The sequence below is a fragment of the Podarcis erhardii genome, assembly GCF_964252035.2.
Source record: "Podarcis erhardii genome assembly, chromosome: 15".
NCBI lineage: Eukaryota > Metazoa > Chordata > Lepidosauria > Squamata > Lacertidae > Podarcis > Podarcis erhardii.
In genome coordinates, this window is record NC_138505.1 from 41,624,667 (window position 1) to 41,649,525 (window position 24,859).

The following is a 24,859-nucleotide window of genomic DNA, read 5'->3' on the forward strand; positions in this document are numbered from 1 at the left end:
CTCTGAGCACAGGTGTTCTATGCTGAGAGGGTCTCCCTCCTGTCAGCACTTGTGCTGCAGCATTTTCGGCACTCACTGCAGCTTCTGAATCAAGCACAAGGGGAGCCCCACGCTGCAGTAATCCAGTCCTGAAGTAACCAGGGCATGAATTACTGAGCCAAGCTTTCCTGATCCAGAAATGGTCACAGCTGATCTGAGTTTCTAGTAAAAAAAATAAAACAGATATATCCCACTTTATATCCTGAGAGGTTCTCAGGGCAGCTTGCAAAAGGTTCTCATAATAAAAACCACATTCAAGTCCAGTATTTGGAAATGGTATCAGGAAAAGAAGCAATGGGGCATTTATTTTGCCCTCACCCTTAGTCTTCCCTGTTCAGGGGCAGCCCAAAACATGTTGGCACCTGAGGCGAACCACAAAATGGCACATGCGCACTCCTTCCAAGGAAGAAGGGATGAGTGGAGCTATACATCTGAACGAAGGGCTAATACAGATTTGCACTGGGAGGGTGGGAGGAGGCCAGCAGCACCTCCCAGAGGCAGCCGTGGGGGTGGTATTGGGGGGGGGGTGCTAGAGGGGCAGCAGGCACACCAGGGGCAGCGGACAAGCATTCCCTGGAGGCCAGATCTGCTGCTGTTGTGGATTCTGCCACCTAGGGCAGTCGCCCCCCCCCTTGCCTCATGAGGGGGGGGGGGCTCTGATGCTGCTCTTCAGCCTCCACCTGCGAAGCCACAGAGGCCACTGGGGTCCTTGGAGGAAGGGAGGGCAGCTGAGTCCCCCAGCCCAGGATGCAGACAAGTCTGAGACTCCAACTTTGCCAGTCGCCATGGTTTAATGGCGAGGGGTGATGGCAGTTCAACAACACCCAGAGGGCACCAGGTTAGGGAAAGCTGTTCTAGAGAGCTGGGGGGGGGGGAGAGAGAAGCAAGGGAAAAGCTATTCTGAGCCTAGTGCATTTCCTTTAATCTCATTTATGAGAAGAAATTGGGTGGGGGGACACCCCAGTGCCCTTTTCAGCACTCTTATCAGAGAAAGGAAATGAGATTTCTAAAGCTCACATTTAGAGAGAAGGCAGGGGGAAGGGAGGAAAGTGAATTTCCACTTGAGACACACTTCAGCCAACAGCTTTTGTAATGGAAATGTCGCTCTTTGGGAATGCTCAGATTTCAGATGGGGCTTTTGGGGGAGGGGGGAGCTGAAACTCCTTGCTCCAGCCCTTTGAATGCTAGCTCCCAGGTGACCATCTGGGAGGAGCAGAGGGAGAGAAAGAGATTTGCCAGACCATTAATCAGCACCATTGGGGGGTGCTAATGCTGGGGAACAGACCTGGATTGACAGCTTCATGAATGGAGGTCGCTTTTATTCAATCAGTTCCGCAAACGAGATTGGCCTCCCAAGGGTGCCCCCATCCTTCCACAGCTGGGCCCGTCAAGGACCCAATTACATTATGAACTCGGCTTCTCCCCCCCTCCACAGCCAGCGCTAGGGTGGGGACTGAAAGGAGGAAGAGCAAATAAGAAAACAGTGGTGCACTCTTTACATAAATAAGGGCTTGTATTAGGACTGCCATGCTATATTTACTTCTCTCTATCTTACAAGGGACTTGAGCCCCCCAAATAGCACCGACCCAAATTATTGCAAGTGTTTATATCGCATAGGCTCATTGGTAGTACACATGCCTGGTATGCAAAGCCCCCCCCCCCATCAATCTCTGGCATCTCCAGGCATCTCCAGCAGCAGGTGCTGCCGCCAGTTTAAGAGCACATAAGAAAGAGCCCCCATGGGCCCCTTAGCTTCATCAGGACCTGGCATGGCTTGGCAGCTCAACATGGAGGAGGAGGAAGGAGATGAAGCAGAGTTGGGGGGGGGGAGGCTAGCATCTAGTAATGGAAGATGGCAGTTCTCCTATTTTGACTCAAAGTATCAAAAGAGAGTGAACTGCCACTCTCTCCACCATCCCACCTGGAGAGGAGGTTGGAATCCACTCAGACGGAACATTCCCGTAAAGCAAGAAAGTCTCCCGAGTGAGCTTGCTGTGCCTTGGCTTTAAAAAGTGGGCTGGGGGGCACCACAACTGTTGGGACATCTTCATTGCTCCTGCTCAGCTCCAAATCTCCTGCCTTACTTGTATTCTTTGGAATCACAACTTCTGGACCCTGTGCTGGCCTGAATTAAGATCTCTTTCGTACTCACAAGCCTACTGCACAAGGGGGAAATGGAAATTCATTGCTCTACACACTTTTGCCTCTGACCCCACCCAGCACAGGCATGTGGGCCCCAGAAGGGAACGGGGCCCTCAAGCTCAGAACACCTTCCTCAACCCTGGCTTCTCCAATGCTTGTGCAAAAACTGTTGGCAACTTAAGGTAGAGTATAATTTTGTATCTCCTTGCCTTCTGGCATTTCAGCCGCCTTATTATCATGCCTTAAGGATGCACTTATTTTTCAGCTGAATGAGATGCTGAAGCCATCATCCTGTTGGTGTAGTTCAGCAAAGCTTCTCATCAGAAGGAGAAGAGGGGAAGAGGGAGAGAAAGGGAGAGACAACATTTCTTCCAATTACAGAGGTAGAATCCATGAAGTTAAGGGATTCACTTTCACCCAGAGCAGACAGGGTGAGGTGTCACCTTGTAATATTGATGGAACAGAACAGAAAGGTCTAATTATGTAAATGATGAGCTGGGCTTGCTAAGAAGAAGCAGCCAGCCTTAACGAGGAAGGGGGGTCTCTTGCCACAGTTACAGCTTGAAAGGTAATTTAAACAGTGGCTATAAGCGTCAATCAAAAAGGCAAGGAGCAGAAAGCGGCAGAAGATCACTTCTAAAAGCTGCATCCAAGTAGCGGGCAGACACACAGCACAGCACCAGGTGAATAAATTCCCAGGATTCCGCTCGTCTTTGGCATCTCTCAATAAAATACGTAGTTGACAGCCGATGGGAAACAGAACAAGAAAGCCCAGCCTCTCAGACTCATAAGATCAGAAGCCTTCAACCTTTTCAAACTCAAAATATATTTTACGGATCTGGGTTCTTTCTGCCTTTTTCCTTTGTGGCCCCCACTATAATGTCCCTAACCTCTTCTCACAAACAACAGCACACTTGAAAATTGAAGATCAGTATGTTGTATGAATCACTTTCAATTGTAAAATCATTGCATGGCATAACTTGTAAATCAATATCAGAATTATAGGGGGAAAGGTAGGGCATTAACAAGAGCCCTGCTGGATCAGCTTAAAAGCCTGTCTTGCCCAGCATTCTGGACTAACAGATGCTTCAAGAAGCCAACCAGCAGGACTGGAAGGCAACATCCTTTGGTCACTGTTGCTCCCTATTGACAGATATACTGCCTTTGGGAATGTGGGTTCCATTTAGCCATCGTGACTAATATCCACTGATAGTCATACAAATTAGATGGTAAAGCCACCTCATCTAGGTCAGTGTGAACTATTGCATCTTGCGGCAATGAGTTCCATAAGTTAACAGATGTTGTGTGTCCTGCGGAAACATCCCAAGGGCCAGGGGGAGGCCTGGGCCTGAGCTTCCCTAACACTGTATAACAAAACAGAAACAGAGGACCACCAGTGGGAAAAACAGCAAAATAAAACAAACAGTTCTCCACTGAAAATAAAATGCTTGGGATCTGCTCCCTGAAGGGAAAGTACAGCTAAGCACAGGCCACTTTTTAATCTCCTCACTCCACTACAATACCACACTGTTCAGGCCTGCACTACTTCATTTTAGCCACCTTGGTTGTTTTGTTTTGTTGTTGAAGCAAGAAGTGGAATCTGTGAAGTTACAGAGACGAGGTAACGTCTCTGAAGCCTGTGTTGCTTTGCCTCCGTGCTGGGCTAACTGGCAGGAACCATGCAGTCCGGCAGCACGGCCAAAGGCCAGCCCCTCCTGCCTCACAGCCTTCTCCTCAGGAAACAACCATGATCTCTTTGCGGAGGAGAATGGGAAACAGCTCTCCACCTGCCCCAGTGCACAAAGCTACTGTTGCCAAGGGAATGGCCACTTGGTATTTTCACTGCTTTCCCCCCAAATGTAAGCATTCAGAATGAAAATAACAATATTGTGTCTGAGAGGAGGAGAAATAAATCACAGACTTAAGTTGGCTCCCTTTAATCCTATGATATCACACTGTTTCTTTCACCCACAAGCCTGTGGCTATCTCTTTTTATTTGTTCGTTTGCTGTTAATGTGGATGTACCGTATTTTTCGCTCTATAGGACGCACTTTTTTCCTTTCAAAAATGAAGGGGAAATGTGTGTGCGTCCTATGGAGCAAAGACGCCATAGCCCCGCTACCCTCTCCCGGCTGGAGAGGTGACGCACAGCTATGGAAGGAGCCTCTCCGCTGCGCCTTTCCGCTGCTCCCTGACCTTCCCCCCGCCAGCCCCAAAGAGCAGGTCGAAAGGAACCTGAAGCCTGGAGAGCGAGAGGGGTCGGTGCCTGAACGCACCTTAAATGGCACCTTGTTTTAGAGCGGGAAAACATTCTCCCGCTCTCTGCACAGCGCCTCCTGCCGCTTCGCTGAAGGGGCGCTGGGCAGAGAGGGGGAGAATTTTTTTTTCTTGTTCTCCCCCCTCTAAAACAAGGTGCATCCTATTGTCCGGTGCATCCGGTACTTCATTAGTACAACAACTGTTGCATTCAAAAAAGATTAAGGAAAAAAATTTTTTTTCATATACTTCCCATCCACGCCTTCCATGGTTTCCTCCCTATTCCCAAACTATCCACGTCTTCCTCTTCTTCTAAATTTTCCTCTCTACTTCTCTTTATCTAATGTTATAACCTGCGCTGCTGAATTATAATCACCCTGCTAGGTTGATTGTCTTAGTATAATAATTTTTCATATATAACACACAATCCTCTTTAAGTTCTTTTTCATCTGTTTCTATTAGTCCTACCCACTAGTTCCGCATATTCCAGCAGCTTATTATGCCACTCTTCTTTTGTTGGAATCACGTCTGTTCTCCACTTTTGTGCAAGTAAAATCCGTGTGGCTGTGGTTGCATACATCAATAAGACTTACTTGTGTCTTCTGTCATTATTATACCCAGAAGATAAGCTTCTGGGTTTTTAGGAAAAGAGCTTTTAAACATTTTTCCCCCAGTTTGCTATGGATTAATTCCCAGTAATCTTTAATAACCCTACAAGACCACCACACATGGTAGAATGTTCCTACACTCTCTCTACGTTCCCAACATTTATCACTCTCTGCTTTGAACATCTTTGCCAATTTGTTGGGAGTTAAATACCACCTATGAATCATCTTAAGATAGTTTTCTTTTAAAGTGTAACAGGCAGTAAACTTCAAGTTGTTTTTCCAAAATTGTTTCCATAAGCTTAGGTCAATATTATGTCCCACATCCCTAGCTCAGCTGATCATGGATGACTTAAGAAACTCTTCCTTCGTTTCCCATTCTAATAATAAATTATAATTTTTAAAAAGTTTTTACCTTCAATCCTAATAACTCCTTTTCAAATTGTGATTGTTTGTCTGCAAAACCATATTTTTGTCTGCCTTAAACAGAGCATTAAGTTGATAATAGTTTAGCAAGTCTGTTACATACTCTTTAATTTCTTCTTCTTCTTTTCATTTTTGGTTCCCTGCCCCCCCCCCCCCTTTAAGATCTCTGTATGTACCCCACTCAACAACAGTGGCTATCTCACAGGTTTCTTTCTCTCCGTCTCTCACAGTGGTGACTTTTTCCTTTTCTTTTTTAAAAATGATGGAAAATGTTGTTGCCTCTGCAAACTCCTCCATTTCTTCCCAACCTGGTAGTGATGGGACATATTTGGGAGAAGGAAATGCTAAGGAATGAATCCAGAGTGGAGTCCGTAAGACAGCTGGATGACGCCTTGTATGCCTCCTTCTGACAACTCCTGCAGCCAAGCTGGTGTCAAACAAACATCTTCCTCTGCTTTCCTCTGGACCATGTCAGTGAGGCCAAGACGTCTAGGCAGCCCAGGACCTCCATACACACCAGGTCCCAGAAAGATTTCTTGGTGCTGCTGGAGCAGCAAGAACAACATGGCTTGACTTCACCCACAGAGGCATACTCCATTGTCTCACGAGACAGACAGATGCCAACAGGTGGTGATGGTTAAGGAGCTGGCAGCTGTGGCGTTAGCACACACATTTACTGTCTCTGTTCAAAGAGCTACAACCCCCCTCACCACCACCAGCACCAGAGCTAGATCACTCATTTAGATATTAGGCCCTTGCCAATTGGGAGGCCTGCTAAAGTCTAACGCAGGATTCAGCCAGTTCCATTAAGAACTGCATGACCCAGACCCATTGAGTGTGAGTGTGGACAGTGGGGGAGGACAGAGCCCATGCCTGCTTAATCCCTGCAACATACAAGAGACCCAGGAGAAGGAAGGGGCGGGAATAGCCATTTCTCAGCTGCCTGATTTTGCAAAAATCCCTCATTAGCAAAGGGCAAGAGCACAGCTCCACACACCGGCCAGGCAAAGCAGATATACTGCTCAGTAAGACCCTATCCACACTATAGTTTAAAGCAGCAACATGCCATTTTAAATGGTCATGGCTTTTACCCACCCAAAGACTCCTGGGAAATGTAGTAGTTTGCTAAGAGTGCTGAGAGCTGTCAGTAGCCTGCTATTCCCCTTACAGAGCTACAATTCCCAGAGTTCCTTGGGAAGCGGGACTGGTCATTAAACCATTTGTAGCTCTGTGAAGAGAATAGGGGGTCTCCTAGTGACTCTCATCACCCTTAACAAACCACACTTGTCAGGATCCTTTGGGAGAAGCCATGGCTAATTAAAGTGGCATAATAAGGCTTCAAATGTATAGTGCAGATGGGGCTTAAGGTATTCCCTTACACCTCTGGAATGACTATGAAGAATTCTGTGGGCTAAATTCTGCCAGTAAAGTTTTCTATGTCCTTCCCAGCTGCCCTCCCAAACAAGATTTTTTGTGTTGTCATTTTCGCCACCCGCAATGGTCTGACTCTGTATAAGGCAGCTTCCTATGCTCCTATGTTCACCCCAGTCACGTCCACTCCCCAGACTATGCTTATTTCCTCAGGCCACGATCTCTCACTCGCTCTGCTCCACCATCCACTCAAATGATTTTGCCTGGCTGGAATCTGTTCTTGAACTGGGATATTGCCCAGGGAGTGAGAATGCCCAAGCTTTGCACCAAGCCAGAAGACAAAGCAGCTTAATCTACAGAGCAGGAGTCACCAACTAGGCCTTCTGTAGTTATCACGAAATACCCTTGCTGAAATTAGGCTGTTGGCTGCTGCAGCCAACAGAACATAATGCAATGGGGGGGGGGTGTTTGTGATGTGTGTATGGTACCCACAACAAGCTTCTCCAGTTTGCAAATTTGCCCATAGGCCCAAAAAGGTTGAAGATGATGCATAAATTATTCCCAGCAAAATCTGTGGTCTAAATCTAAATTAGACTGCTTTAAGTTAAGAAAGCCTTAGAGAAAAACCAGGAGTGGAGCTGGGATAGAAGATTAAGGTCTCATTTCTGGTACTGATCAGAGGCACCTTCTTTCTTAACTACGCATGCATGCACACCCCCACACCCCACTACTTTGCATCTGGCTCTAGCTGGTGTACATCAGATGTCAAAGCGATAAACAACTACCTGACATTCAGAAGACATCTTAAGGCAGCCCTGTTCAGGGAAGTTTTTAATGTGTGATATTTTAGTGTTTTTTGGTTTCTATGGAAGCCGCCCAGAGTGGCTGGGGAAACCCAGCCAGATGGGCGGGGTACAAATAATAAATTATTATTATTATTATTATTATTATTATTATTATACCTCTAGGTCCTAGTAAAAGACCTAGTAAAAGACCAAGTAGATCATACAAGGCCAAAAGTCCACCCCACAGGGTGGACACATAAATATATTACAACTCACTCGGAGAACGATTATAGCCCACCCAGACCGCCATAGAAAAACAACATTGGCAACTGAGGTTTGTGCCAAGCATTTGTAGTTCAGAGCATGCTTTTCCAAAGCCAAAACTGCAGCCAAATTCAAGGCCTCAGCAACTGAGCATCCAACACTCAGTCTGAAAGGGACATAGAACAGCCTATAGTCCAATATGCTGGTGCAGGGCTATCACTGCCTGCAGCCAAATTGTTTATTCAAATCCACATGCAATACCCTGCCCCTTATGAAACCCTCCCCACTTCTTTTATAGCCCTGGGAGCTCCTTGCCTTCTGTGCTTCTACACACTCCTTCCCAGCTTCTTCCCCATCCTCCTTTCCCTCAGACATCCTTTCCCTCCACCTATTTTTTCTCTCAACTCAACCGACTTGTATCCCACTCATTCTGAAAAGAGCTCAGGGCAGTGTGCATAAGGCTAGCCCATGTTGTTGTTGTTATTGTTGCTATTATTATTTAAATCTGAAGATCCTGAGGCACTTCACTACAGAAAAATACAAAATTAGAATACAAAATACTAATAAAAGCAAAACTGAAGCAAAATCTTCACAAAAACTCTGTAAGATGGATTCACACTGAGAGGCAATAGCTGATCAGTGAGTGAATGTCTCAGCTGACAGAAGGAAAGGAACCTCTACCCACTGCACCACACCACTGCTTTCCATTCCCCAGATTCCTGCTTCCCAACCCACTACTCTGCTCTCTCGTCTTTCTGCCACCCTTTGTCCTTCAGTTCACTTACACCAGCAGCCCTCCTGTTCATCCAGCTTCCAGAAACCTTGGCTTTCCCTGCAGACAATATTGCAGACAAATCCATTAACGTTGCAAATCCTTCTGTTTGGCAAAGCAGAACTTTGTGGGATCTGCAAGGTGTTCGGTGCATTCTGGGGTGCCTGTCAGGCCCTTACGCTGCAAAGCGTTCAGCCAGTGGGCCCATGTAAGGTGAAGACAACGCCAGCATTTTAGTTCCTCTGAACCAGCCTCTCAGACCAGCAGAGGTGAGAGTTCTAAAAATCCATTTGCTGGCTGCATATTGCAAACAGCTAGAATATTGCAGACCACACAGACAGTTTTCAAGTTGCCCCTTGTATTTTTCCCAGCCACCTCCTCCTCCTCCTCCTTTTCCTCATCGCAAAACCAACATGTACTGTACTGCGTGTGCCTGGCTCCTTGGCTTACCTTGGAGAGATCCTCCGTCCCTCCCTGCTGACTGAGCAGAGGTGAATGTCTCAGCAAAGGCTCTTGCAGCAGCTCCAGCCGGGGCCGTTTCGTCTCAATGAACTCAATTTCCGACTGTTTGCTCAGGTCAGAGAGGTAGGAATGTGACTCAGCTCGGGCGTGCAACTCCTGCGACCTGATGGGGAGGCAAAAAGAAAGGATCCGTTACAGGGCCACAAGGCAGCCTTAGTCCTGGGATGCAGAGTAACACCTGCAGTCCAGAGAAAGCAAAAGAAAGGGGCACAGGAATTATGAGTGCTGTGACAGGTAGTGCTGGGTCCTGGCTAGGAGCCTTGGTGAAGGGCAGTTTCCTGCAGCTTTCCCACTAGCCGGAAAAGGGAACTGTGAGCAGTTCAGGCTGAGACGTCCGCACACCCTCCCAGAATCCTCTCAGTCCTAAGGATCACACGAGGGCACACAGCCGATCCTATGGCACTGCCTGCTATTAATAGATTCATTGACTGAATTTGTATACGGCCTCACTCTAAAGACTCCCAGATCTGCTGCTGTTCCTCAGTAAGCAAACCCTGTGAAGAAGAAGAAACACCCTCACACACCACACTATCATCTCTCCTGCACCACCCAACAAGGCTGAGTATCTGCCATTTTGCCTCTGGGCTTTCTGTTGTCGCCTCAGGTGCTTGACAGTCTTTCTTTCTTTCTTTCTTTCTTTCTTTCTTTCTTTCTTTCTTTCTTTCTTTTTTGAGAACATTTTATTAAATTTTCCAAAAGTAACAACAAAAGCATCATCAACAGATTTTAAAACTATAATTTTATTTGACTTCCCTCACCCGCCCCTTCTTGGTTTCATTGTTTGATTCTCGTTCAGTCTTTCAACCTGAGTGCCTGACACACTATTCATCACTATGCTGAATCTTTCCCGTTTGCTAAGCCCTCTGTTGTATTCCTAGCAAGCATCTTCAAAACAGCTCCTTGAGGTAGGCCTGCCATATATCCCTAGGGCAGAAGGCAACTTGAATCCATTCCTCCCAAGTCTGCACAGCATACCATTTCCCTCAGCTTGAAGTCTCAGCCTCCCTTGGCCATTGCAGAGCTTTCCCAGGGAAAGAAGTCCCACCTGGATTCCCTTTTGTAATCACGATCTGGATCAGGTGTCACCCCCTGCCAGGCCCAGTTGTGGGCCATGGAAAAAAGTCACTGTGGTCGGGAAGCTTTCCCTGGTGCCAGAAAATATCAGCTGATCCTCTCTCACCCAGTGGGTGCAAGGGAGTCTCATAACCAATGTCCTAGTCTCCCTGGAGCTTCCCTCCTTTAGTCAGTGGGGATGCACAAGCTGAACCCCACCCCCCCAAACCACCCTCAAGCATCCAGTTGCCCTCAAGAGTCGTTGTAGAGGGGAAACTGGGAACCTGTGGCCCTCCAGATACTCCTGGGTGATTGTAAACCACTTGAGGATGCCTTGTGGCTTGTGAGAAACAATTGAGAAATAATCATACTAGCCATACTTAGCTGTTGCCCTTGTTATGTTGCTGGGACTGCTGGGAGTCCAACAGCATCAGGACACATGGGGCTGATAACACCAAGGTTGCAGGTTCGATCCCAATATGGGATAGCTGCATATTCATTCCCACATTGAGGGTATTGGACTAAAACGAGATGATCCTCAGGGTCCCTTCCAACTCTACAATTCTATGATTCTATGACCAAAAGGTGACCACAGGAGATGAAGAGGAGAAACCCCTTCACAAACCTATTTGGCTGCATCTTAAATCTGGTAAACCTATTGTGGCATCCCATCTGGCATTAGCACTGCAAGTGCTACCAGCTCGTCTCCCCAGCCCCAACCCACCACCATCTTCCCAACCCCTCAATCAAGAGGATTAATTGCTTTCAATAAGAATCGCAATTAAGCTTTCCCCTCTCAACACACTCCGCACGTCTGCTTCGGAGGGCTGCAAGCAAACGTAGGCTTATTAACGTGCACAGAATGTATCGTTTTTGACAAAAGGACCATACTTCTCGTTACCATGGGACAAATGCTTCAAAACCTTAATTGCCAGGAAGGGGAAAAGAAAAAAGATAAAGAAAACAGAATTAAAAGTGGGTGAGGAACCCTTAACAACGACCAGCTCCAAGGAAGAATGACTCACAAACCTACCCAAACCTCTTTTGAAAACAAACTGCCTTGCCTTTACTACTATGGGTGGAGGCAAAAATGCACAGGGCAAATTTACATGTACAGCCATTTGTTACAGCTTCCATTTCTTTCCTCAAGACGGAAGTCTAATGATTAATCTTCCCCACTCCCCTCAGAAAAGCACTACACATAATGAACTCTCTATCCATATATTGAATTTTTCTGAAGTGACTATGCAGATACAACTGTACCCACCTACCCACCCTGGGTATTCAGGTAGAGTGAAAGATGGTGGAATGAGTGGGGCAAAGAAGGCATGAACTGGAATAACTGCAACGTTCTGCTTTAGGGCAGAATTTCGGGGCCCCACTCAGGTGAATGATCAGGATGTGCCCCCTCCAAACAAATCAGGACTGGCTTACGTCACTTCCTTCAAAAGGTGGTAACGGTAAAGGGACCCTGACCATTAGGTCCAGTCGTGGCCAACTCTGGGGTAGCGGCGCTCATCTCACTTTACTGGCCGAGGGAACCAGTGTACACTTCCGGGTCATGTGGCCAGCAGGACTAAGCCACTTCTGGCGAACCAGAGCAGTGCACGGAAATGCCGTTTACCTTCCCGCCGGAGCAGTACCTATTTATCTACTTGCACTTTGACGTGCTTTCAAACTGCTAGGTGGGCAGGAATAGGGACCGAGCAATGGGAGCTCACCCCATCGCGGGGATTCGAACCACCGACCTTCTGATCGGCAAGACCTAGGCTTTGTGGTTTAACCCACAGCGCCACCCGCATCCCTCAAAAGGTGGAAATGCCACCTAAATAAGACCTCCCCATAAGACATGTGTGGGGACCCTCAGGCTCCCTGTAGCTGGTCCTTGGGACTCTCCCCAGGTGACACCTCTTCCCCAGATGCACACCCTCCCTGTTTGCTTTTGGGCTCCTGAGCTGTGATAATGCCTCTTGCTTAGAATTGCAGAGTTGGGAGGGACCACACAGGCCATCTATTTCAACCCCCTGTAATGCAGGAATATTTTGCCCAAGGTGGGGCTCGAACCCACAACCCTGAGATTAAAAGTATTATGCTCTACCAACTGAGCTGTCTCAAGCTCATCTCAGCGGAGGACAGAGAGGGGTGCATGAGCATATAAGGAAACTAGCCAAGTGTATAAATAAAAAATTTACATATGTGGCCCCTGGCTCCACCTGCTGCTGGAAGGTTGTCCAGAAGGGCATGCAGCTGTCTGGCTGAAAAAACATTCCTGCAGGACCATGCAGTCCACAGTCCAAGACTGCTGTGCCGCACCACTGAACAAGGCTAGGCTAGGGCTGAGGGTGGTTAAGCCTGAATCTAGGCCAGGTGGGTTTCCCAAACCAGGGTGCGGGAGAGGGGGAGTGCGGGGTCCTCCAACTGAGGTCAGTTCCCGGAGTTAGAAGATGGAGCCTGAATTTCAGGGGGCTGGACTAGATGACCCTCAAGGTCCCTTCCAACTCTAAAATTTTATGGTTCTATGAAATGCTGAAAGCAGGGAATACTGTTCTGTTGGCAACAAAAACATTCAGTGCCTGGGGAAGTAATGGAGGTGGTGAGAATGTGCTAAGCTGGTTGCACAGTGTTGAGTGAGGGGGGAGAGTGATCTATTCACCTAAGACAGTGGTTCTCAAACTTTCTTCTCTGGGCCACACAAAATATTTCATTGAAAAGAAATACATTGGAAAACACAACTAGGGTTGTCCTCAGTATCACTTGATGCTCTTGCTCACATTTTGAAAATATATCTATCCATATTCTACAAATAATTTTTTTTTAATATATTATACTACACTGAAATGTTCATGTGTTTCCTTGATTGTCCTTGAATCTTCCCACCACACTGGCCACCCTCTTCTGCCACACCAGTGTGTGCACTACCACTGTCTGAAGAGTTATCCCCCCACTAAAAAAGGCAACGGGTGAGTTTTGTCCTTGCTTTTCTGGCAATTTGCCTGTTTTGAAATCTGCTGGCTGGGTAAGAGAGAAAGTATTTATATCAGATCTGGCCAATCAAGAGATTTTGTTCTGAGAGGAACAGGGAACATGGTCTTCTCAGTGGTGGCCACGTAACTGCAAAGATTTATTTTGAGTGAGCCCAGGCAAGCCCCATCCTCCAAATATTTAAACAAGCCTCAAAGACCTATCATTTAGCCTTTGTGGGCAAATTTAGGAGTTGGGCTGTAGGTGCTATCCTGATTATTAATGTTATGCTAGGTTACTGTTACTGTATTGTTAGTACCAAATGTGAATATTGCTTGAATGAACTCAATGTTTTGCTATTATGTTGTATTGTGCACTGGTGGATATAAAGTTCATAAACTGCATTGGGAGGCATGGTTTTGTTTCTTTGTGTTTTTAGCATGAAAAGCAGTCTTTATAAAACAAATGTTGCTTGCCTATTAAAAAGGTTCCATACCCCTTTGGGCCTGCAGTGGGTTGTGAGGCCTATGGAAAAATAGTCCTGGGTAGCTGCATGACTCCGGCCTGCAACCTGAACTTTCCGTGTTCAAGCTCCAAAGTCTCCGAGCCCACTTGCTTCCAATCTCCTTCGGTGGCCTTCAGCAAGCCTCCCGCTTTCTACCAGAGGCCCTCCATCTGCCATATGGGGGTAATAATACTGCAAACATACAGATAATGATACTTGCAGAAGGGCTGCCAGCTGAGATAAATATATGTGAAGTGTTTCCTGCTGGTTTTCTACATGGCAGTGAAAGAAAAGCATAAAAAGCCAGGGATGTCCCTCCAGATGCTGTTAAGACTCCGACCCCCATATAAACCCCAGCCTGCGAGGTCAATAGTCAGGGATCACAGGAGTTGGAATCCATCAACATTCAGAGGGCCACCAGATTTACATATTGTTTCTACAGCGCGGTGAACTACAAGAAAACTCCACCTAAAGCAAAATGAGCAGGCAGAGGCAGGCTGAAGGACTGCAGGTGTGGCTCAAAGTGTACAACAGGTGTTTTTGAATGCCAACCCATCATCAGTCCTGCTGGCCAGCATGTCCCAATGCATCAGGGATGGTAGAAGCTACAGTCCAGCAAGTCTAGAGGGCCACAGGTTCTCCATCTAAAATGGAAAACATGCCAAAACCCACATTCACATTTTGAGCTGGAGGACCAGCATCAACTTGTTTTGACTCAGCAAGGCACACCATGCTTTCTCCAGCCCACCTTCCGATGGTGATGTTCCCTGGGCACTCCCTTTCTTAAAAGGGGGCCCTACCCTTTTGTAGCATAAAGCTTACACCTGAACACTGAAGACCATTCTGCTGTGATCTACACCAACTTTTAAGGGAAAATATATGCAATTCTAGTCCTTTTGCTACATTAATATATTTACTTATATGCTTTCTTACCCACCCTCCACTGTGAGGTCCCAGAAGAGGCCACTGCAATGTAATCATGCTTCCAATTGTAAAACCGTTTGTATACAATTGTAAAAATACAATGCAAAACCATTTCAAACAACAGCAGCAAGGTACAAATTAAGCAAAAACAGAAATACCTTAACTGTCAAAGGCTGGGGTAAAGATCTGCATCTTCAGAATACGGCAAAAACTATGCCCCAAAGGTGCTTGATGCACCTCTCTGGGGAAGGAGCTCCACAACTTGGGGGTTGCCACAGAGAAAGCCCTGTCCCAGGCAGCCATTCCTGACACTTCTGAAGGTGGCAGTATTCCCAAGAAAAAACCCTCCACTGATCTTAGCACTCAAGAGGGTCTCTGTGGGGCCATGGAAGCAGCTTTTCAGACATTTGGGGCCTAGACACCAACGTGAGCACCTTGCATTGGGCCTGCAAATCTTGATGCTTCGAGGGCACACTTCAAATATTCCTGGGCAACACTACACCATTTCTGAACGGTTCAGGGACAGCCTAGGATGTTAGAAATATGCCTTGGGGCGGTGATCAGACAAAGAAAAGAAGCAAGATTGCCAGCACATTCCTCTGCAAGTATTGTGGTACAACGTGTACAAAAAGGAGATCTTAAAATAACTTTTCAAAGCTCATTTGTCCCAGCTGGCGGGGCCCACGGCACACACGCTGCAGGGGAAACCTTCCAGAAAATGGCCCACAAACAACAGAAGAGGTGTGGCAAGGCATAGCTTAGTGGTAAAGCACTGTCTAGGTGTTGCAAGGTTAAATGCCTCACAACTCCAGATAAAAGTGCCTCAGGGACAACTTGCACGGCTCCACAAGCAAAATATGGCACAGATCTTCAAGGACTGCACCAATTTAACTGCAGGCGAGAGACTGTGTGCTTGAATACTACTACCAGATTTGGAAGGCATTGGTGCTGGATGCAGGCAGTCTGGCCCCTGGTTAACAGCTTCAGAGACACACAGAAGGCATGGAGGCAGGATCACTTTTCAGCCTGAGGGTCTGAATAATAAAATCCCTTCAGAGCAGGATTGGAGCAAAAGTGGAAGCAGCCAACACCCACCCACTCCCCTAAAAAAAACCAGTGATGTGCTTGCAGGATGTGATCCTTAGAAACTAGAGTCACAGAAAGCTGCCTTACTATGGCAAAAAGGCTGGTATTGAGGCACAGTAAAGATAAATCTATGGCCCCCTTTAGACAATGGATTGAACATATGACAGCACTCGCAATGTATGAACAACTTGCTTACAGATGTAGCCTTTCTACGGAAAAATATAACAATATTTGGAAAGCTTTTATAAAAAAATATAATAGGTTATAAATAACCATATATGTATTTGGATGATAACATTATATACCTGCCAGATGCAGCTGGTGGTTGCTCGCAAGTAACCAGGCAGGACTCCAAACCTGTCTTTTACAGGTTTTTATTGTGAAAACTATTTACAGTGCAGATACACAGAGTTCATGTCCATCTTAGTCACTTGCAGAATCTGGGAGTCGCCCTTCTCCCCTTACATAAGAACTTAGGCACCCCAAGCCTCCGCCTCCCCTCCTTGTGTTTTACCCCTCTGCGCAAGCTGGGTGACGGAAGTGGCGTGTGTCCCTCCTGGCCAGCCTGGCTAGGTGAGGCACTGGGGCTCTCCGCAGCATCCTCAAGCCCTTTCCCCTCTTCTCCACTAGAGGTGTGGCTTTCCCCACCGATGGAAGAGGAACTGCTCCTCAGGAGTTTTGGAAGTTCTCTGTATCCCAATGCCCCCCTGCATCCCTCCCTCCCTCCCCTGTTCCGATGGCAGTTCCCTGACAATACCTGTATACTAAACAAGCATATATGGAATTCAAGTTGTTTGCATGTATAGTATATAATATACCTTTAATTTCATTTTCTTCTGTATTTACTTTTTATTTCTACTAAATTTTGTTTAATTAAAATATTATCAATTAAAAAATTAAAGAAAAAAATAGAAAGCTGACTTATATCAGATTGTTATTCCATCTAGTTCTGTATTGTCAACACTGGCTGACAATAATTCTCTAAGGTTTCCAGAAGGGAATCTTTTCTAAATCCACCTGGAGATGTTGAAGGCTGACCTGGGATCTGTATCTCCTCTACCACTGAGCAACTGCCCTTCCTCCTAGAAGGAGCCTGATCTGAAGGCCAAAGAACATGCAAGCAGACGTGGAACCTGACAAACAGGGAGGGAGGAGGCAGGCAGCAAGGCAGACAACACAGATTCTGGAATATAAAAATAACTCAGAACAAGCCCCAAAGCTGGCCGTTACATGGGCAATGACTTGGCTCTGAGCTCAGGAAGAAGCAGCCGAATATCCACTAGGCACGCACATGTGACGTCATGTTGGGCCTGTGGGGACAACATTCTTCCACTACTCTGCAGCGTGAAGTGGCCCACCAGCAGACAGACTGGGAGAGCCTCTCCGATTTGAGTCTCCTTCGACCACAGGGCAGGGAACTCAAGGGCAGAGTTTTCTTCTAAGCAACCTGCCAATGGTGGGCAAGGCCAGAGGCAGAAGTCGGCTGAGCAAAGCATGCAACTTTTAACTCGGGACATTGGGCTAGTTTCGGCTCATACCCATCTCTATCATCCATCCAGGCAATGAAGGGGCAAAGCAGGGCCAGTGAGGGTTCTGACTCAGCAGTCCTAAGGAGGGGCCAGAGGGCTGAAGAACAAGGCTTGGAGAGGCTGGAGGGTTCGCCATACCTGCCTATTGCCAAACAGAACTTGGATAATTGATTTCACCCCCTTTTTTGCCTTCACAAAGCCTTTGGAACATGCAACGGGTGGTATTTAGAGGGCATTGTGAGCTTCAGAACCTCAAGGGATCATAACTGCGAAACACATTGTTATGTAGATCGCTGTGAAAGCTTCATTTACTGCAGAGCATGACAAACTTGCCAGGAGTGATTTTGTAGTGTTCAGGAGAAATGTTGGGAGAGATCTTGGAGCACAAATAGTGGCCTTTGCTGTCAAAAAACAGACAGCGCAGCCCAAGGTGAGGGGAAGGAGTGAGGGAAGTTCCACACCAGGAACAAGGAGGAAAGAAAGACTGACATCCAGATCTGCTGCCTTGAGGATCTTGCTGCCTCAGGCGGTTGCCTCACCTTGCCTCATGGGTGGGCCGGCTCTGCTGAAGCCTGGGCCGGGGAACCTTTCTCAGCCCAGGAGCCACATTCTCTTCTGGAAAAACTTCCAGGGGCAACATGCCAGTGGAGGAGGAGCAACAAGAAACCTTTGTGCAGGAGGCTGGCTGCTACACACAAACACTCTCTCTAGCCTCCATTCCAGCCAAGCCAAGTATTCATGGAGGATGCGAAGGAAGCCCAGCAAGAGGAGTAACCTGGAAAGAGGGAGTGTGGCTTGGGGGGGGGGGGGAGCCTTGAGGGCCAGATAAAGATTCTTGAAGGCTAACTTTTGGCCCCCAGGCCTGAGGTTGCTCACCCCTGCCATGGCCCCAGCCGCTGTTCATGTGGCACATGGGGTTCATTTCTGGAGCTGCTGAGCAGCCCACCAGCTATCAATCAAAAAGCTCCTCTCCCTCCCTCCCTCCCTCAGTTGCTCTCTTGCCTTTCCAGAAGCAGAAGCATTTCAGCTAAAAGGAGAAGCTGAAGGAATGAGAAGGAAATGCGCTGTTGTGCTGGTGATGAGGAGAAGACCAAGGACTGTGAGTAAGCTGCTTTGAAAAACAGGAGTGTCTTACGAGAACTGACAGGCAGGCGAGGAAGCGGGGTGTGGATGAAAATAAAAGAAAACCGGGGCTCCAGCAGATTTCCGGTTAACAGCCATTTCTGGAGGGAGGCTATTGTGGTGGCACCTTCCACAGTACTCTGGTCAAGCACTCAACTAAGATGCCACACAAAGGGAAGGAAAAACTAACACTCAGGGCGTCAGACAGCAGATGGGCAGTGAGTCGGTAATAATCCCCACCACCACCACCATCCATTCCTCTCCGAATGTTCTCCCACCTCAACCTACTGCTCCCATCAAACATTGTAGGACTGCAACGTCGATCAGCGCCAGCCAGCATGGGCAACGGTCACAGCTGATGGGAGTTGTATTCACCAAAAAACATCTGGGGGCAGCAGGCTGGGCAAGCTTGTTCTACTTCAGGGGGGGGCCACATTCCTTTCTCAGCAGCCTTCTGAGGGCCACATGACAGTGGTGCCCGGGCCAAAGACAAGCAGAGGAGCAGATATATTTTACCTTTCTACAGCAGGCTTGTTCCTACTGGCACCCCTCTCTATCCTCCACCCAGGCACGCAGGTGGCGTTAGCCAGGTGAAACACACACAAGGAGGGTTCAAATGCATGGCTGAGGGTCTGACAGAGGGTCCAGGGGGGCCATATTCAGACCCTAGGCCTGAGGTCTCCCACCCCTCTTCTACCTAACGCCAAGGGGTAGAGGATCGGCTGCAAACCAGCCTGACACAGATAGCCCTGGTCCATGCCAGGCTTGGCCTCCTGCCCTCAACCGTTTTTCCTCCTCCCCTCAGAGACACAGCAGCAGTCTGTGCTTGCTGTTTGCTTGAATCCTCTCCTCCAAATTCACAGGCCTCCCTTGTGCTTGCCGCTCCTCCCCACCCCCTGCCAGCCCACAAGAGCCAGCTGCCTCAGCTGGAAGCTAAGCAATCGGAACCTGGGAACCCAGCCAAAGCTCTTACAGATGCGTCTAGCTTGAATCTGCGGGGGGGGGGGGGGGCTCAGCTGCATGGACGGCTGCTCCTCCCCACTCCTCTGGCGAAGGAAGGGCGAGGGGGAAATGAGGGAACCGCTTCTGGTGCCAGAGAAAGCCAAAGGAATTTGCTGTGGCTAGCCCTCACCAGCACTGCAGCCTCCAGCTACCAATAAATCCAAGAAACACAAAGAGGGGGAGCGTGGGGGTGTGGGAAAGGGCCTCAAGAGGTCACCTAAGTCCACAACTGCCGCACCAAAGAAGGATTAATTAGGCTTGAGCCGCTCTTGACATATGTTTATGCAGGTCTATATTTAAAAACTTCCACTGATGGAAAAAGGAAGGAACTCCACGGCTTCTCTTTGGCAACCACTTCCAAGAAATATTGTGGATATTTTTCTGGATATCATAGACCACAAAGCTGGGAAAGGCCACAATCAAATGATCTCACCAGGTAGATTCCATACTTGAAAGCATCCCTTGCCAACACTCATACAATTCTCCAGAATCCTCCAAAAGGAGGAAATGCTGGTTTCTGAGCTGGTTCCCATGTTCTGTGTATCCTTCAAGGTACTGGATGAACAGATCAGTTTATTTTTCTGCCCATTTTGGGTTTGTTCATTTTTGGGTCCATTTCGTGCCACTTCTGCATTAACCCTTGGATGGTGGTGGTTGTTTAAACACAAAAATTTGTATTTCAAGATTTTTGCAACCTTTCCCTACAGACCCACTTATATTGGTGCCCCAGCCCTCTGTGCACAGCCCTACCCACGCAGCCGCTCCCTGCACTCCCCTTACCTTTCATTCCCTGGCTGGAACTCCGAGAGTAAGGACGGCCTCCTCCGCTGCGGCTGCAAGATAGACCCAGGGGGGAGGTGAGAAGGGTAGTCCCTGGAATGGTGCTGATACTCCAAGAGTCCCACATCCTGAGCAAAAAGGGAGCGGGGAGAAAAGAGACAGGATTTGCAGAGGCTTTCACGTAGGTTCCAGCTGCCTCTTACACACTCTCAATCTTCCCCACAATAGGACTGTGTGCCCTCCACACTAAAAGCACACCCTCAAAAGATTCTGTAGCAAGGGAATATGCATTTTGTGACCCGCATACACTATGCAAGCTTACATCTAACAATTTCTATAATTTCTATGATTTATTCTGTTTGGGGTATTTTGCATCATTGTTTTGCCAGTCGTGGGGGGAGGGGGCAGGGGTGAGCAAGAAGCTTTGAAGCAAACCAAAGCCCCTCTGGAAACCACAAAAAATATATTTCTATTATGCCACCACTCATTTTTGACAGGTATCACACATGAACTTTTCAAACTTACCTCTGCAGCCTCTAAAAACCAGAAACATGTTTGCTTTCACCCTTCTTTAACCAATAAAAGGAAGATTGGTGGGGCGAGATAATCTTATGATGTAAGAAAAAAAACTGCTCCTGTTCCCTTATCGGGTACCCAAGAGCCCATATAGAGTCCTTTTGTAGGTTCTCTATAGGTAGGAGAAAATAACAGAAACCAACTAGAGAATATTGAGAAGCAAAGCAGATAGTAAGTCTGATCCTTATTAACTGTTGCAACAGGGTGCTCCCCTCACACGCAGAAAAGGAGGATGACCCTAAACAAAGGTGTGCCCGCCCTTATAAAGACATTTTAAATTGCCCGCCCTAAAGTCCAAGACCACCCCCAGAAACATCATACCTACATCACAAAAGAGGCAGTCTACAACAGAAGTCTGAATGCGTTGTTTATCTTATGTGTGGCAAGTTACCTGATTGCATTATCTGGGTTTTGGCCACTCTTTTGTTATTATAACTACTTAATTCCTGAATCTAGGTCACACCCTGTTCATATCTTGAATGTGCCCTTAAGACAGGATTTGTGAGGAAAGAGACAATGGGGAGGTTTCCCACTTTGACCTTGCAGAGAAATATTTGAGGTCAATTTGTTCAGGACCTTTTCTATGGGGTTTCAGACACGTTGTTTATATATAGTTATGAACATATATATAAAGGTGTGCCTGCCCTTATGTAGACTTTTCAAACTGCCCACCCTCAAATTCCAGACCACCCCCAGAAACATCATACATACATCACAGAAGGGGTGTAGCTCAGGACCCCCCCCCCCACATCATAAATACATCACAGAAAGAGGTGGTTTGCAGCAAAAACCTGTCTGGCAGAATACCTGTCAATGGTCATTGATTGGATCACCCGGCCAGGCTGGCCATTCTTTTGTAATGATAAACTCTTCATTCCTGAATCCAGGTCACAGGCTCACCCTATTCACACCTTCAATGTGCCCTTAAGGCAGGATTTGTGAGCACAGAGACAATGGGGAGGTTTTTTCATTTCCTCCCTCCTTGCAGAGAAACATTTGGTAAGTTTGGGAGAGTCAAAATGGTTTCAGGACTGTCTTCGTGTACTGTTTCAGACATGTGGTTTATGTATTTATGTACGTGTTTGCCTTGTACATTTAATTTATATATTTGAGACCTTAATTTCTTATAATACACCCTCACAACAATCCTGTGAGGTAGGGATTGGGACAAAATCCAAGGGCACTCAAGTGAGCTTCCTAGTTGAGTGGGGATTCAATCCTGGTCTCCCAGATTCCAGTCCAGGGCCAACAACTGGCTCTGCTTCACAACTCAAAAGGGTTCCATGGGCGATGCATCAAAGAGTTTCCTGAAGGAAGATCATTTGAAAAAGCTCTGACCTGAGCCATTTACCATTATCTCAAGGATGTCTCTTCAAACACTCTCAGAAGGGGAATATTTGTTTCAGAGAAGGCAGGATGGAGGTGCTATTTTATTAAAAGGCACATCCATCTCATTCCTAGACCCCTCCAAAAAGGAGAGGGCTCCTACAGTTTAATTAACTGAAAAGCTCTCTGCCACACCTATTAAACACCTTGATACCTCAGCTGATCCTTATTAGCAGATATGGTGCCTGCCCACAGGAAAGGGAGGGGAGATGCTCTGCAAAGAACAAAGAGCAAATTATTTAGAACCGAGGCCAAAGCCACATGATACCAAGAGCAGTTTCATTAAAAAATGGAAGACCTGGCAGCCATAACGGAGTCACCGTGCAAAAATCCACGAGGAAGGTAAGTCAGTATTTTAGCGGGGCCAAAGGGGGATTTCAAAATCTCTCTTAAAAATCCCTTAAAAGAACCTGAAAAAGGGGGGGGTCCTGATGTTGGGGATTCTTAAAAATCTTTTTACACCCCCCCCCCTCCTCACACATACAGCCAAGCGTATTGTGGAACCAAGATTCATCATACACAAACCTGTTTATAGGTCTGAAAGGTAAAGGACCCCTGGACTACCCTCTACCACATCCTTTTAAATCAGCCTTTGCCAACTTAGTGCCCTCCAGAACTTGACTGGACTCTCTCCCAGTCCTACCTGGAGATGCTGGGGACTGAGCACTGGACTTCCTGCATGCAAAGCAGATGCTCTACCACCAAGAATTCCACCCCAGGACTGTGAACTTAGAAAACTTTTATTTCAGTGGAACTACTCTTATTTATTACTTAAAGGTAAAGGGACCCCTGACCATTAGGTCCAGTCGTGGCCGACTCTGGGGTTGTGGCGCTCATCTCGCTTTACTGGTGGACCGGTCATGTACAACTTCCGGGTCATGTGACCAGCATGACTAAGCCGCTTCTGACAAACCAGAGCAGCGCACAGAAACGCCGTTTACCTTTCAGCCAGAGCGGTACCTATTTATCTACTTGCGCTTGATGTGCTTTCGAACTGCTAGGTGGGCAGGAGCAGGGACCAAGCAACGGGAGCTCACCCCGTCACGGGGATTCAAACTGCCAACCTTCCGATCGGCAAGTCCTTGGCTCTGTGGTTTAACCCACAGCACCACCCGTGTCCCTGATTTTTACTTAGCTGAACGCAAGCCAAGGTCTCAGAGCAGGGTTCATACAATTCTGGTGTTTACAGAACCAGAATTAGGCAGATGGTTAGATGGCCATCTGTCATGGATGCTTTAGTTGAGATTCCTGCATTGCTGGGGGGTTGGACTGGGAGACCCCTGGGTCCCTTCCAACTCTGATTCTTTCTTCTTCTTCTTCTTTTTTTTGCAAGCCCCCCCCCAAAAGGTGCTGTCAAAAAGAAATAAAAATATAAAGTATGAGGCAATAACAATGGTACAGATGAAGCCCTCTGGGGTGTGCATTAAACATTTCACATTTTGTAAGAAGTGAAAACGGAACATCTATCATGCAGATGGAAAGAGCAGACAAAAGACAAGCGTTATTAGCCACAAACCACAGCCTGGGTCTAGGTTATCAGATGCATAATCTTTTTGCATGGACAGCAAAAGTCTTCCTTTTCTTGGTCACGCTGAGCTCCTGCTCTGAAAATGAGCTGTGCGCACTTGCACACCAGACATTCAGAACTGCTCCACTTCATAGCAGCCTGCACCCAAAAGGCACCAAACAAAAACCATTCCGTAGTTTTCTAAGTTCACAGTCCTGGGGTGGAATTCTATGCTGCGCCATTACCAATGTTCCAACTGCTCAAACGTTTCAGCTTAACCCCCTCTCCTCTCCCTGCATGCTGTTCTCTCAACTCCCTAAGGCCAATTTCAGGAGGGGGCGGGGAGGGAAGACGTGTATCCCTGGTCAGTAACTTAGGCCACCTCCTGTACTTTGCAGGAGGAATTCCATTGCCCTAGCATGATAAACCCACTTTAAAAAAAAAAATGGTTAGAAAAGTGACAGGGAAATGCACTGCAAGTTGTGGGATGAACCGACAGTTAGCAGAAAAGATGTGCAAGCACTTTGCAAGTGAATCAGGATGAATGCTCATAGTAGTATAAACCTCTCCACACAAAAATTCTAACTAAAAGCTCAATAAAGACTGGACACAGTCTAATCTCCACGTAAACTTTCTGCAAGCAAATCATGTCATCTGGACGGGTACTTAATACACACAAGCACCATGTTTTGAATTAAGGCAAGAACAAAGACCCTTTGGCCCTACAGACACAAACTGTGGTTTGTGGTTGCCGCTTAGAATAGCCTCCCTCAACTTTGACCCCTCTGTTTAGACTAGGAAGACCATCTGCCTCAGCCAGCATGGCCAATGTGTCCAGGACGATGGGCGTCCAGCAACATCTCGAGGGCCCAACACCAGGGGAGAGCCCTGTTCTCAGACACACTGAATGATCTTGTGGGAACCTTTCAAAATGCACTCTGCTTCTCTGCCCACATCTAAACAAATCATGCCACCCGAAAACAATTCTTCAGGTTGCTTATACAAGACCCCAAGCTTCCCCTGCCACACCACTTCATGGGAACTTAGGAGGCTGCCTTATCCTGACTCCATGGAGCTCAGGGTATCAAGCAGTGGTCTCTCCCAATCCTATCCGGACCTTCTGCATGCAAAGCAGTGGCGGAGCTACAGCATTTCCAAGAGCAATGAGCAAGTGCAGCTGGGAGAAGCCACCATCTTTCATCCACTTTTGGCATTTGGAGCAGGGAAGCATTCTATGAATGGGAGG

The 24,859-nt window shown here is 47.3% G+C and overlaps 1 protein-coding gene across 18 annotated transcripts in view; it reads right to left on the bottom strand.

Moving 5' to 3' along the window:
• Positions 1 to 24,859, bottom strand: part of NCOR2 (nuclear receptor corepressor 2) — a 359,962-nt gene that overhangs the window by 232,135 nt on the left and 102,968 nt on the right. For all 18 annotated transcript variants that reach the window (XM_081841565.1, XM_081841560.1, XM_081841545.1 and 15 more), the window contains exons 3-4: positions 20,145 to 20,272; positions 9,111 to 9,285 (exon numbers count right to left, since the gene is read on the bottom strand). In XM_081841565.1, the coding sequence (XP_081697691.1) occupies positions 9,111 to 9,285; positions 20,145 to 20,272 (303 nt within the window). The remainder of the gene's footprint in view (positions 1 to 9,110; positions 9,286 to 20,144; positions 20,273 to 24,859) is intronic.